Genomic DNA, 14,423 nt, shown 5'->3' with positions numbered 1-14,423 from the left:
TCGATGTTTACAGTTAATTAATTAATATGTAAACAGTCTTCAAGGGCATTAAAAACAATTCTTATCAATTATTTTTCTTCAGATTTTCCACTGCAGCTTTCTCACAATCCAGAGCCAAACTAAACACCACCTATGCTCCTGCTCCTTATATATAAGGTGCCTATATACACAAATAGCAGAGGAGGCTATCCACCTAAAGTTCACCTAATAAGAGCAAAAGAATTTTGCGTAGGGTTTCTCCAGGTAGTATCCACATCCAGAACGTGTACGAGTCGAGCTCCCCTGCTGCCAGGCAGCCAAATCCTATAAAACCCCCAACAAAATATATATCCCTATCCTCCTCTCTCGCAAATTGCTTTTTGTTCGTTTCCCCCTGCCCCCCCCCCCCCCCCCCCCCCCCCCCCCCCCCCCTCTTCCGCCCCGCAGCCGCCGGCCGTTTCAATTCGCCGAGGGCAAACTCGCCGACCCAGCTCAAGAAATCGACGCCGATACGACCCTACCCCCATCTCGCCGACTGATTACGAGCGGATTGGGGGCCCTTCAATCGGGAAAGAGGCGCCCCGTGATACGATACGGGGCAAATTGGAGGCGGCGGCGGCCCCGATTTTTTTTCCCCGTGATTTTTCGGGGCTGATTATAGGGGCGGCTCTGGTGATAGCCCTATCTAGGGTTTCGGTCGGGCGGCGAGGCGAAGGCGCTGCCGCGCTAGGGTTTCGGTGGTAGCCCTACCTCCACGGAGGGGTGGCGTGGAGGTCGCCGGCATGCGTTGATTGGTGATAAGGGGATAGGAGCGGAGCGTTGGTGGCAGCGGCGGCGTGGCATTGCAGCCGCGGATTAGGCTGGTGGGCGCACCGATTGGATCGCTGGAGAAGGACCTCCCCTCTCCGCAGCCATTGGTGGGTAGATGGTGAGTGGTGCCCCCCATGGAGCAGGACATACCCGCCTTCAAGCCGCAATGGCTGATGCAGGGCCAGGTCACGGCCACTGGTGCCGCGACCCTCTGGGCCGCAGCTTCGTCACGCAAAGGTGAATTCACCAGCCTACCAATTTTGTGTTTGCTACTCTCAGACTTCTAGTGTTATAAATGTAATCTATCGCCGGGTGCTGCTAGCTGTGTGGTGAAACGGGATGCATTTTGATTCACGCTGGAGATACATGCTTATTTAATGGGATACTTTCGTGCGGGTATTGTTTAAGAGGAGATTAGGGTTTTGTGGTGCCTTTTAGCCTGATGTGATTTTGCTTTGAAAATAGAGATTGGTGAATTCGAATGTTGTTTCTTGGATTAATTAGATGATGGGAATATTGGCTCAATTATGGGCATCATTGAAGAATTCATGTGTTCTTTATGTAGTATCAAGGGTTCCTGTAGTTTGAAATGATGCTCATATGATTCAGGTGGTATCAGCTGCGGGTGTCAGCTGCAATAACAAACCATTGCGTTGTGTTCATTACATGTTCTACTGTAGTTTATACTATTTGTAAACATGGTAACATCTGGAAGGCTCGTGACACTTTTTTTTGGAACGAAGACGCTAGAAGCGTCCGGCTTTAAATTAATAGAAGCGCCCCTCTGGTTTACAGAGTAGATATTTGATCAAGCCATCAACTGAGGGGTTAATGCTTTATTAATTTATTTATGACCATGCTTTATTTACTCTATAGTATACCAATTTAACACTTATAGTTGTTGGTGGAATATATTTCCTTGAACAGCTAAACGACAATTATTTGCAAGCGGAAAGTACCTTGCTAAAAGGGCATCACACTTAAATTGAACCATCTATACATTGTTGTACTAGGAAGCAGCACTTTTTGTTAGTATGGAAGGCTGTTTGACCTACTAATGTTAACTTTCAACAAATAAATGGAATTGGCCAACATTGGCAAGAAAGATGAACTTAATAAGGTGCTAAGTAGGCATTGGCCCCCCAAATAATTGGCAACCATCCTAAAATAGTGATCTTGGTGAGAAAATTGGCAGGTGAGTTTTGGCCACCATGCAGACATACCCTGCTACTTCTTTTCAATTACGGTGATTTTTATGTGCTCTTACGAGCATACTATTTGTCTGCAAATGCCATTATGAAGAATGATTCTTATGTGGGGTGGGGGGAGGGGGAGACATTGTAGTTTCATACACCTGTGAACTATAAGTGGCATTGTTTTTCTGTGTTGCAATGCTGTCATATATTATCCTAACAGGTCTTCTCTTGGATATTCTAGTAGATTGTCAAGGTAAGGGTGGTTCATCAAGAAATCGCTCATCTGGGCACAACCGTGACCAGAGTTCCCGGCAGTCTTCATCACGGAGGAGTTCAGTCTCAAGTGGATCCCGGAGGCTTGACCGGGATGACATGGGGAAGACAAGGGGCTATGCAAATTTTGGAAGGAACAAGGATAAGGAGAGGGAGAAGGACTTTGATTCCCGTGATAGGGAGAGTAGGTCCGTTACAGCAGATCGTGATGGCTTTCAATCATTTAGCTCATGTAGACCTGAAAGGGATAGGTTAAATCGTGCTCGCTCGAAGGCAGACACATCAAGTAAGGGAGTAATTAGTCTAAATAATGGTTTTACATCTAAAAGCAATACTGTTGGCGTTGCCTTTGAGCGAGAATTCCCACAGCTTAGTTCCGAGGACAAGAATGGAAGGCAAGACATTAGCAGAGTCCCATCTCCTGGTATCACCACCCCAATTCAGAGCCTGCCTCCATTTACTCCATCTGATGGCTGGACTTCCAAGCTAGTAGGTGCTCCTCTATCAAGTGAGCCAAAGAAAAATCTTGTTGCCTCTTCTGTACCACAAGCCGCTCCTAGTAAAAAGCCTGAAGTAGCACTGAACAGTGGAACTGCATTAAGCATGGCAGAGACTGTTATGCAAGCTCCTCAGAGAACTTCGTCTGGACCTCAGGTAGGAACCATGGCATGGTGTTTATAATGTTCTCATTGATATAAATGTTGTCTCTCTGGATTCATGTTCACGTACTCTTTGCTTGTAGCTATCAATTGATGCTCAGAAGATTGAAGAAAGAACTTTGAGACAAAACACTCTAAGACCTATGACTTCTACAACAAGCAAATCTTCTGTGAGTTATCATCTGCCTTTTGACCAGAAGAATTTTTCACATTTAGTACCTTATACCTGCAAGAATGGTTGTGATTTACTTTTTGCTCTTACTTGTGGGTGTAGATCACTTCCCATATTTGCTGGCAGTTGCAGTAATAAAACAATTTATCAATATATATATATATATATACACATATATATACATATATATATATATATATACATATATATATATATATATATATATATATATGTATGTATGTATGTATGTATGTATGGTGTTGGACTAGACATTACATTTTCTGTTTCCTATGTTATGATTTAGTATAACATCATGGGTCACTTCATTTGCCTCTGATATATGCAAAATGTAGTATTGGATTTTCTGCTCTAGCATGATCACATGTTTAATTGTACCCGAACATTACTCAACTAATGGTACTCCGGGAGATGCTTTATATTTCGCTGGTTGTGCAGATATGCACTAAGGCGATCTAAACATGCTTTGGAAGTGGAATATTTACACCCTTGCTATTTTGTATGTTAAGAGGCATGGGCAGAATGACTGCTATGAAGTGCATAAATAATTTGCATGTGATACCTACTTTGCACTTAATGTTTCACTCTAATGCGATTTAAAAATATATGCTGAAGTATTCCTAAGGGCTACTGTCCTGAATTAGTTTGATAGGTTGTTTTCCTTGTGTGTGTTATGAACTTTGACGGTTTGACCAATGGGTAACTACTGTGGAAGGATGCCAGATGGCACAGCTTGAAAGAAGAGGGAACCTGGTAGAGAAGGATTTATCACTACTCTTGCTTGATGATCAAAATAATCGTTCATCTTATGCAGAGATGTGTGTGCCTAATAACAAAATATTGATTGAAACGATGTGTAAAATGGTAACCTAAAAAGAGAAGGAAATAACTACTTAATCTAGCAGGGAAACTAATCTCCCAATTCCTATACCTATGGATTTGATTGCTGTTGCCACATCCATTGCCCTAATCGGTGTCACCATGCCCATGATGGCAGTGTGCTAGACTATGATTATCTGGATGTGACCTTGTTCTGTCCTCGACGTGCAATGTGCCACATATACTATAATTAAAAAGCAAGCAAAAGTTTTGCCTCGAAAAGAAAAGGCTCACTCATAAAACTGATGCTAGTAAACGTTACATGGTTCTGGCAATTGTGTGTTCTGGTTGTGTTTGTCTCACCTTTTTTGAGTGTGTGATATGCATGCACCAATGTATTTTGCTTAGCTAACTTATTTCAAGATTATTCAGGTAACAAGCTCTTCCAAATCAAAAGGAACACGGATTGGAGATCTTGCTGGTACTAGTAAGGCCATACAACAATCATTAGCACTTCCCGCCAATGGTTCTGTTCGAGCTCCAGCCAAGACCGAGCTTTCAAAGCTTACTCTTTCAGGAAGCTTTAAAATCCTCAGCCGAGAGCAAAATTGTACTGCACAGACTCCTAAAGACTCTCCAGGCAATCCTGCGAGTCCTCCAGCTTGTGTGGCTTCCATGGAACCACACAAGAAGCCTCCTCTCAGCCAAAAGCCCAAGGTTTCCACACATGATCTTCCTCTAGTGCAAGGTTCATCTGGTGGTGTTAGCAAATCAAGATTAAAGTTCTTCCAGTCGTTGCGAACCAAATCTAATGGTTCAAGTTCAGCCGTTGAGTCAGGTTGTGAGCCATCTCCATCCAGCGGAGTTGATGCGAAGCATGATTCTTGTCTTAATTCTGGAATGAAATGCATGGGGAATGGAAAGTGTTTCTGTGAAGAAGCAAATTCTTCTGAGGGATCTCAGCGGCACCATTCAGACAATGAAGAGAACAATTCATCCTTGCAGTCTATTGACATGGCAGCTGGGGGATCTCAGCAGCTTGTTGTAGAAAACCTGGAGTCTGACTCCTCATCTGAACTTGCTGACACAGGAGACGAAGGATTCCAGGTATCCGGCTCAGACAATGCGGATGGTAGCTCCTCCTCAGCACTTGCAGATTCAGATGATGGGTACAAGAACTCACAGTCTGGCAATGAGGAAGCTAGTTCATCGTCAGAGGCTACTGAACCAGAAGATGAGGAGTATCCAGCTGAAGCCATATTCACTGCAGAAGATCTGGCTTTCATGATATCCCTTGGCTGGAGTAAAGATGAAAAGGTGCAACCTTTGGGTTTGGAAGAAATTGCTGACTATGTAAGTCATTTTCATTCTTAATTTCTGATGTCCTTCACATTCTAGTGACATATGCCCAATTCACCAAAACTTGAGGCCCGTAATGTTTGGACTTAATTAATAGCCTGTAGTTACTTGTTCACATGAAAAAATTTGACGCCATTTTTTGCTATGACACCAATTGCAATCTTGTGCAGGTGAGGCGCCATAAGGGGCTGGAGCAGAGGCTTTTCTCCATGGAAGCCAACGCCGACATCAAGATAATTCTCCTTTATCTTTGCGGTCAGAGCTAAATGAAAGGTTGAAGGAGCCTAGAGTACAGGAAACAGACGCTTCAAAAGGCAGGTACTAGGGACTATGGAAGCCACAGTTTGCAAAATGCAATGGCTAGTCACATCTTTTGATGCTGAGAACTGATAGCAAAGAGTACTTGGCATGAGTTTTGTCTAGATTAACAAGTCGAGATTTTTTTTTCCCTGATGACTCTCGTCTATCAACTTGGGGAAGGTGGTTCACAAGTAGTTCTGACAATTTTTGGCATGTTGGAAAAATGAGGTTAGGATTTATCATATTTTTCCCAGGAGTACCAAATGTAGGTCCTGTCCTGCTGCCCTTTGAAAAATAGGTTGCTTTTCCCCTCATCAGGTCTTATCTTTATTTTCGAAAAGGATAAGGTGGTATTTTCAACCATGAAAAAGGTGGATATGATTACACTCGTCTCAGAAAAAGTTTCTTTAACTCGATGTCCTCTTTTATTTCCTGTGAGATTGATTCGCTATTTGATGGCTGCCTTTCTCTTGTCGATTGACTCTGAAGAAAACGCTCCGTGATTGACTGCAATAAAGTACTCCCGATGTAAACTAATATAAGAGTAGTGATCTAAACGCACTGAGGTAGTGATCTAAACACTCTTATTAGTGATTTAATCGCTCTTATATTAGTTTACGGAGGGAATACCCTCTAATAATGTTAATATGTCTAAATATCCGTTGCTCTCACTGAAAAGATCATTTCCCCTACTTGTTAGGTATAGTATTTTCATATGTTGAAAAAACCCAATTAGGATTGCTATCATCGGGTTTGTTAACTTTGGATAACTGAATTGTAAACGGGAGACAATTGAATAAATGATTGAACTGTCGATTCCATTGATTGATTCTCGGTATATATAAGGGGAACAGACACGATCGAGAGATGCATGCGACTGTTTGTAGAGGTGCAAGGGGAGCGGCGCGACGGTTGCCACCGATCATCTCTGGAATCACCCTTGAATTAACTCTTCTCCAAAAACCCTGTGGGAAAAATGTGAGAAGTATTGTAGTATGACTAGCACATTTGCCTGTGCGTTGCAACGGGAGACTTTGGACCGGCACAACCTTTTCCAAACACCTTGGAGGGTTGCTCGCCCATTATTAGGAGCTTCATGAGTGTGGCTGAATTGTGAGTTCCTCCGGTCCCTAGAGCGACACCGTGATATATAGGGTTAGTTCGTATGTTTTATATTATTTTGGCCGCTGTTTGACTCATCATCATCCTCTGAGTCACCTTATGTTGTTTTCCTTTGATTGATCTAAGAATTTAACAATCTTTATCTTATATGTCATGAAAGTCATTTTTCTAAACCAACGGCTCATTGCTCCAGCCTTCTCAGTGATCATAATGGCGTTTCATGTGCATCATCCTTTGAGTAACCTTGTGATTTTTTTCGTTTTTTCCTATCCTTTATCATGCATGTCATAAATCCCATCTTTTTAAACCAACAAGGCTGCCTCATTTCTCTAGCCTTCTTAACGACCGGCTTAATTATGTATAAACAGGTGAAAATATGTGCAAGATAGCAAGATGGGACTGTTAATGGGAGAACATATATGAAAATATTGATTACAGGATTATTATACGCTGCCTCGACGGGCCTTGGGCATATCACTGCACACGCGACAGTTGCAGCTGCTTCGCATGCCCATGCCACCACCGCACCCTATTTCTGCACGCCCGCGGCTCCGCATGCCCATGCCGCCACCGCACCCTATTTCTGCACGCCCGCGGCATACTACAGCTGATTTGCTCGCCGTAAAGACCGGAACTCGACCACGTCCTTGCGCCACAGGAAGAATTGACTTATCTTTCAAAATGGACCAGGTGCCCTTAGAAATCACAGGCAGGAGCCAGCAAAGGTGGTTGCCACTTGCCAGTGCGAGCATCAACTTAGGAGGTCAGGGGTCGAATCCCAACACCCTTATTTTTATTTCTTTGTTTACACACACATGTCTGTTAAAGTCAAAAGGGACCAGGCGCCATTTATGAGCACAACCATGAGCGTAGCGTACTGGTTGGCAGCGTGGGACACCACACAGGAGGCCAATGTTCGAATCCCGGAGCGAGCTATTTATTTTATTCCTTTTTTCTCTGTTTAATAATTCGAACACACACGTGGCTGACTTACGAAAAATCATATCATAATAGGATGAAAAAAGTGGAAAACAAAATGGAAATTAATGTGTTTGTGTGCAGATTTGACTCTCATCATACTCCAAAAAGAGAAGGGATTCTCCATAGACGTGTAAATGAGAAAACTGTAGGTTCTGTACATGTTTTTATTCCCAAAACCTAAAAAGTGGTCGCGTGCTCCCTTGTCTTACAGAGCAATCGGGCTCGCGCGCCGTCCGATCCCCATCTCACGGTCGCGCGCGTTTCAGGTGGAAACCGCCGATGTATCGATGCGTGCGCCAGGTGTCCCCTGGTCGTGGCGACGTGGTCGAGACCCGTTGGGTGCTCAGAGCGGTTGCGTCTCGCCTCCCCACTCCCGTTCCTCCCATTTCGAAACTGCTCCCGAGCGCAGCGGAGCCGATCCCCTTTCCTTCCACTTCCAATCCCCCAAATCCAGAGCAGCCGGCGGCGTGGCGGCGATTCGGCGGTCGTCTTCCGCCGGAGTGAGGGCGGGATAGCGGGCGCGGCGTGAAGGATGGCGTTGCAGCGGCGGAGACGCGACCGAGGAGGGACGACGCGCGCGCCTTCGCCGTGTTGTTCGCGCTGCAGAATCGCCTTGCTGTGTTGTAGCAGCAGGCCGCGGCGGAAGGAGCAACCGTACCGGAGACGCGGCAGAGGAGGAACGGCGCGCGCGGCCGCTGTTCTGTTGGCGCAGAGGGGCAAAATCGCGGCGAAATCCCTGGCAAGCCCATCGATCTCTTCCGCTCCTCCGCGTTTAGGTTGTCCAAATCGACGCGCTCCGCTGCGGACAGAGGAGAAACGGCGCGCGTGCGGCCGTCGTGCGGTTGTTGCAGAGGTGCCGAATCGCGGCGGGTCGATGCGCTCCTCCACATTTGACGAAATCGACTAGCAGATGGTAGAATGGATGAAGCACTCGTTAATTTGGAGAGGGACGACGACACGAGGCATTTCGTGTTCTTAGGCTACTGGTGAACTACGATTCGAAGGCAAGCCTTGGTGCTGTAGATTTTTGTGGTGTGTGTTGGGGGTTAGGATGCTCATGAAGGCTGTATATTAGGCGATGTTTTTTTGGTGATGTAGATGTTGAGGTTGCTCCTGATGGGTGATTGACTTGCCTGATATGGTTATGTGTTCCCTACGCAGGTGTTTTGACAATGTTTTTGATTTAGTGTAGGAGAATAATGCTTCTCCCATGTCAATGTTCCCATGTCTTGTGAGTGACTTGCCTGATATGGTTCATGTGTTGCCTACGCAGGTGTTTTGACAGTGTTTTTGATTTAGTGTAGGAGAATAATGCTTCTCCCATGTCAATGTTGCCCATGTCTTGTGAGTGACTTGGCTGATATGGTTCATGTGTTGCCTACGCAGGTGTTTTGACAGTGTTTTTGATTTAGTGTAGGAGAATAATGCTTCTCCCATTTCAATGTTGCCCATGTCTTGTGAGTGACTTGCCTGATATGGTTCATGTGTTGCCTACGCATGTGTTTTAGCCAGTGGTTTTTGATTTAGTGTAGGAGAATAATGCTTCTCCCATGTCAATGTTGCCCATGTCTTGTGAGTGACTTGCCTGATATGGTTCATGTGTTGCCTATGCATGTGTTTTAGCCAGTGGTTTTTGAGGACAGTAATGCTTCTCCCATGTCAATGTTGCCCCTGTATTGTGAGTGACTTGCTTGATATGGTTCATGTGTTGCCTATGCATGTGTTTTAGCCAGTGGTTTTTGATTTACTGCAGGACAATAATGATTTAGCAACGGAAAATGTACATGTGATGTTTTGTGTGTGCGTGAGGTAGGAAGTAATCCAGTAGAGGGAGGGTAATAGGGCTATTTGTAGGACAGTTTTAAGCACTTCATGAGAAGTCATTCAGTGATTTTGTTTTAGGCGCCTTGATTTGTTTCAGATTTTATAGGACATGTAGAGGGAGGGTAATAGGGCCAGTTGTAGGATAGTTGTAATATAGTGAAAATCAGATAGTTTACAACCCTTTTCATTGTCCACTTTTTGTAAATTGCTGTTTGCTTAGTTTAGTAAGAATTTAGTCAAACGAATTTTGTTGGATGATATAGAGTTCTTTCAGAATCATGTTTTCTGTTTTTTTATGATGAATCTCACTGCTTGTCCTTTAAATATGCAGTAGAAAATAGAAGGCTGGGGCAAGTCATAAGTCAAAACAGGATGGACCTGCTGGATCAAGTCATGATGACCTTGCATCTCATGGGAATGAAGAGCATCAAACACATGTGTGCACATGCTCAGGAAGTTTTTATGTTCTTCATGTACATAACAGAGTTTGTTTTCCATTTTTTATTGATTTATGTGGTTTCCATCTTCCAGCCACGGAGCAGTGCACCAATAACTGGGTACAAGCGTCAGAGAACTAAAGCAGTTATTGCACGGGGGAAGCGCCCTGATGATATCATTAGTAACGAGAATAGTAACGAGAGCCAAGCTGCAGATGCTAGGAATAAAAATGTCGAAGGTGCAGACGTCGACCAACCTCCAAAAGCAAAACGCCAGAAGACGGGAGGCACTGAGGTATCTGCATAGTTGCCTCAGTTTCACTAAGCAGTTGCCCAGCAATGCTGCCTAAGTTGCCTATGTTGTGATGAACCTCTTTTCCTTTTGCTAATTCCTTTTTTCTGTTTTTTCCTCATGTGTAATAGGGTTGTAGGAACAGGGCATCCCCTGCAAGGCTCTTCAAGTTGAACAAGGACTTTGTTCCTGACCAAAAGGGTGTCATCATTGGAAAAGAATTTGGTGGCATTCTGGACCTTGCAGCGAGTAGCATGCCCGGAGGTCTTAGCCAGTGGATAATGAAGCATTACGACCCGGAGATTTCGCAGATAGTCATTCTAGAAAGGGGTAAGATTCATGTAGATGCCGCAAGTGTCCGTAGGATATGGGGTTTGCCCAACAGGGGCAGGAAGGTGTGCTTCGAGAATCGGCGTGAAATCACAAAGGCAATGTACAGTATTTACAACATCACAACCAAGAGCTCCCCAACCCTCACAGAATGGTGCAAGATGATCATATACATGGGAGGATCTTATGATGATGACTTTGTCCGCGCTTGGCTAGCTCTTGTTTTTTCGTGCTTCCTTGCCCCTTCAACTAGTTTGAGTATTTCCCCAAAAAGCTTCCTGGCAGTCATGGATGTCAATGGAATAACGGAAACCAATATATGCCAGTTTGTTGTTGATCAACTAAAGCTTGCGTTCACTTCGGGGCGTGGCAACAAGAAGGCCGTTTGTTGTTGTGTTTTCCACCTTGTTGTAAGTGCTTCAAGCTGTTTTGTTTTTTTAAGCATCCATTGTTTACTTTACTTTTCTTTTGTTTGCAATCATTAGCTAACTTTCACTTTGTTTTCTTTTTCCTTGCCTTTACGCAGCTGTTGTACCTAGACTCTCTGGATGTTGATGAGCCAATCCCGAACTTGGTACCAAGGGTTTCAGTTTGGAATTCAGATTTAATTTCCAAAGTTATCAAGAAGGACAGGAAGGCTCCAGGAGAATATGGCCAATTGCGGGTAACTCAATTTTTCTGTTTTAGGATATATATATTATTGTCATATTGTTTTTAGGCAACACTACCATTTTAGAGTAGGCAATTCACTTTGAAAGAGCAAGCAAGGTAATGTAACTTTTTGGGCAAGTGTTTCACATATATTTCAAGTAGGTCCAAGTAGTTACCAGACTTCTTCGAACCTTTTTCGTTTGCCATGCACACAGTTGGATAATGTTCACAGGAAGGATTTGTTGGGTTGTTGTATTTAATAGTAGCTGCTGTAGTACATTTTAGCTCTTTTTTGTGTGTGTGCAATTTACATGTTGAAAAGTAGCAAGTTTATACAACAACACAAGCAACTTATGTTCTGAAAACTAGCAACTTGCATACCAGTTCTTCATTTTTGCTGATTACAGTATCCACTAATAGTAGGCAACAGGGAAGTGGCATAATGGTTGCAGGAATTTTCAGACAATTAGTACTACTATTTTTCTTCATTTTCTCAGTTCTTCTTGGTATGGGAGTGCCAGAATTGTTGTCACTCATAGTTTTTTTTAATCTTCTTTGGCTATAAACCACCATATCCAGACGGAGTTTTCCCGGTGTGCGGATGATAGCTTGTTTGGCAGTATGGACCACATCACCAAATTTGTTGCCACAAGATTGCCCGAGTCGTATGACAAAACAGTAAGTTATCTAGCACTTGTTTTCCCTCTCAATGTTGTTCCCCTTTTTATCGCCATTTGTACATTCAACCCTTTTTGTAACACCCACGATGCGGCTATATCTCCCACGTGTCGAGGCACGACTTAGAGGCATAACCGCATTGTGGTTTTGTCGCAAGAAGGGTCATCTTCACACAATCCCATGTAATGAACAAGAATGGGAGAAAGAGTTGGCTTACAATCGCCACTTCACACAATACATAAATAATCATACATCATTCAAGATTCACACATAGGTCCGACTACGGAACCAAAATAAAAGAAGACAACCCAACTGCTAGATCCCTGATCGTCCCAACTAGGCTCCACTACTGATCAACATGAAAAGAAAGAACACAACGAACAAGATCTTCATCGAGCTCCCACTTGAGCCCAGTTGCGTCACCTGCACTGGTCTCATCGGCACCTGCAACTGTTTTGGAAGTATCTGTGAGTCACGAGGACTCAGCAATCTCACACCCGCGAGATCAAGACTATTTAAGCTTAAAGGAAAGGATGGGGTAATGAGGTGGAGCTGCAGCAAGCACTAAGCATATATGGTGGCTAACATACGCAAATGAGAGCGAGAAGAGAAGCAACGGAACGGTCGTGAAGCTAGCAATGACCAAGAAGTGATCCTGAACTCCTACTCACGTCAGACACAACCCAGAAACCATGTTCACTTCCCGGACTCCGCCGAGAAGAGACCATCACGGCTACACACGCGGTTGATGCGTTTTAATTAAGGTCAAGTGCCAAGTTCTCTACAACCGGATATTAACAAATTCCCATCTGCCACATAACCGCGGGCACGGCTTCCGAAAGATAACACCCTGCAGGGGTGTCCCAACTTAGCCCATCATAAGCTCTCACGGTCAACGAAGGATAAACCTTCTCCCAGGAAGACCCGATCAGTCTCGGAATCCCGATTTACAAGACATTTCGACAATGGTAAAACAAGACCAGCAAAGCCGCCCGGATGTGCCGACAAATCCCGATAGGAGCTGCACATATCTCGTTCTCAGGGCACACCGGATGAACACTACGTACAACTAAAACCAGACCTCGAGTTTCCCCGAGGTGGCGCTACAAGTGGCTCTAGTTTGGACCAGCACTCAGGGGAACACTGGCCCGGGGGTTTAAAATAAAGATGACCCTTGAGTCTGCAGAACCCAAGGGAAAAAGGCTTAGGTAGGCAAATGGTAAAACCAAGGTTGGGCCTTGCTGGAGGAGTTTTATTCAAAGCGAACTGTCAAGGGGGTCCCATAAATCACCCAACCGCGTAAGGAACGCAAAATCAAGGAACATAACACCGGTATGACGGGAACTAGGGCGGCAAGAGTGGAACAAAACACCAGGCATAAGGCCGAGCCTTCCACCCTTTACCAAATATATAGATGCATTAATTAAGATAAGAGATATTGTGATATCCCAACATAAATAGAATCCAACATGGAGCAATCTTCATCTTCTCCTGCAACTAGCAACGCTATAAGAGGGGCTGAGCAAAAGCGGTAACATAGCCAAACAATGGTTTGCTAGGGAGGGTGAAAAGGTTAGGGGCTGACGTGGCAGTATGGGAGGCATGATATAGCAAGTGGTAGGTAGCGCAACATAGCAATAGAGCGAACAACTAGCAAGCAAAGATAGAAGTGATTTTGAGGGGTGGTCATCTTGCCTGAGATCCCGCAAGGAAGAAGAACGAGTCCATGAAGAAGTCAAACGGATGTAGTCGAACGAATCCTCACAACTCCGGAACGAAACCGAAGCTAACGAGAGAAGCAACCCGGAAAGAAACAAACAACATAGTAAACAACCACCACATACACATGGCATGATGCAAAAACAAATATGATGCATGTCCGGTTTAATGAGGCATGGCATGGCAAAGTGCAACAAACAACACTACAAATTAAGTGGAGCTCAATATGCAACGAGTTGCATATTGACGAAACACCACATCAATTATTTAGTTCTCTCTCGTTTATGGACCCAACAATATTAAATGTTTTTAACCATGGCAAGAGGTGAAGCATATGGAAATTATCTATGAAGGCAAGTTTAAATGAGGCCGGAAATAACAAACGACAATACCGGAAAATCCTCATGTCATTTAGCAATTTTAATGCAACCATCAATTTTAGACATTTTAAATGTTGTTATCATGATGCGGATGACATATGCAAGGTTTAAGCAATTTTATGAAAATGTTGACATGAAGATGATTAGGAGCATTTGGTCACCATGGCAGAAAGAATTGGGTGCCACGGCGATGAAAACGGAAACGATGCCATGGCAACGTCCCGGTTCCGATAACTCGTTGAGCGACCGGGGCAAACGAAGATGTGGATGTGTGGAACATGCAAAAGATGGTGGGGTGATCCCGGTTACCGGGTTCCCACAGGACGATGGCATGACAACGAGGAGGAACATGGAATGACAACTCGGAAACGGTGCAAACACGAGCATCTCATACCACACACACACATTCGTTCACGGGCGTCGT

The 14,423-nt window shown here is 44.3% G+C and overlaps 1 protein-coding gene across 4 annotated transcripts; it reads left to right on the top strand.

Annotated features, from left to right (window-relative positions):
• The first annotated feature begins 334 nt into the window (after positions 1-334).
• LOC109757660 (uncharacterized) lies at positions 335-6,036 on the top strand. Of its 4 annotated transcripts, none has more exons than XM_073501384.1 (5): positions 335-1,026; positions 2,227-2,912; positions 3,001-3,087; positions 4,359-5,279; positions 5,456-6,036. In XM_073501384.1, exons 1-5 carry the CDS (start codon positions 924-926, stop codon positions 5,549-5,551), a joined length of 1,893 nt encoding a protein of 630 aa, XP_073357485.1. In that variant the 5' UTR covers positions 335-923; the 3' UTR covers positions 5,552-6,036. The 4 variants fall into 4 exon arrangements, with proteins under 4 accessions (XP_073357485.1, XP_073357486.1, XP_073357484.1 ...); XM_073501385.1 differs by having other exon boundaries at positions 354-1,026; positions 2,230-2,912; XM_073501383.1 differs by having other exon boundaries at positions 355-1,026; positions 2,230-2,912; positions 4,350-5,279.
• The last annotated feature ends 8,387 nt before the right edge of the window (positions 6,037-14,423 follow it).

This window comes from Aegilops tauschii, chromosome 6 (genome assembly GCF_002575655.3).
Source record: "Aegilops tauschii subsp. strangulata cultivar AL8/78 chromosome 6, Aet v6.0, whole genome shotgun sequence".
In the NCBI taxonomy this organism is placed as follows: domain Eukaryota; kingdom Viridiplantae; phylum Streptophyta; class Magnoliopsida; order Poales; family Poaceae; genus Aegilops; species Aegilops tauschii.
The sequence above is the reverse complement of the archived record's forward strand: the minus strand, read 5'-3'. Positions and strand labels throughout refer to the sequence as shown.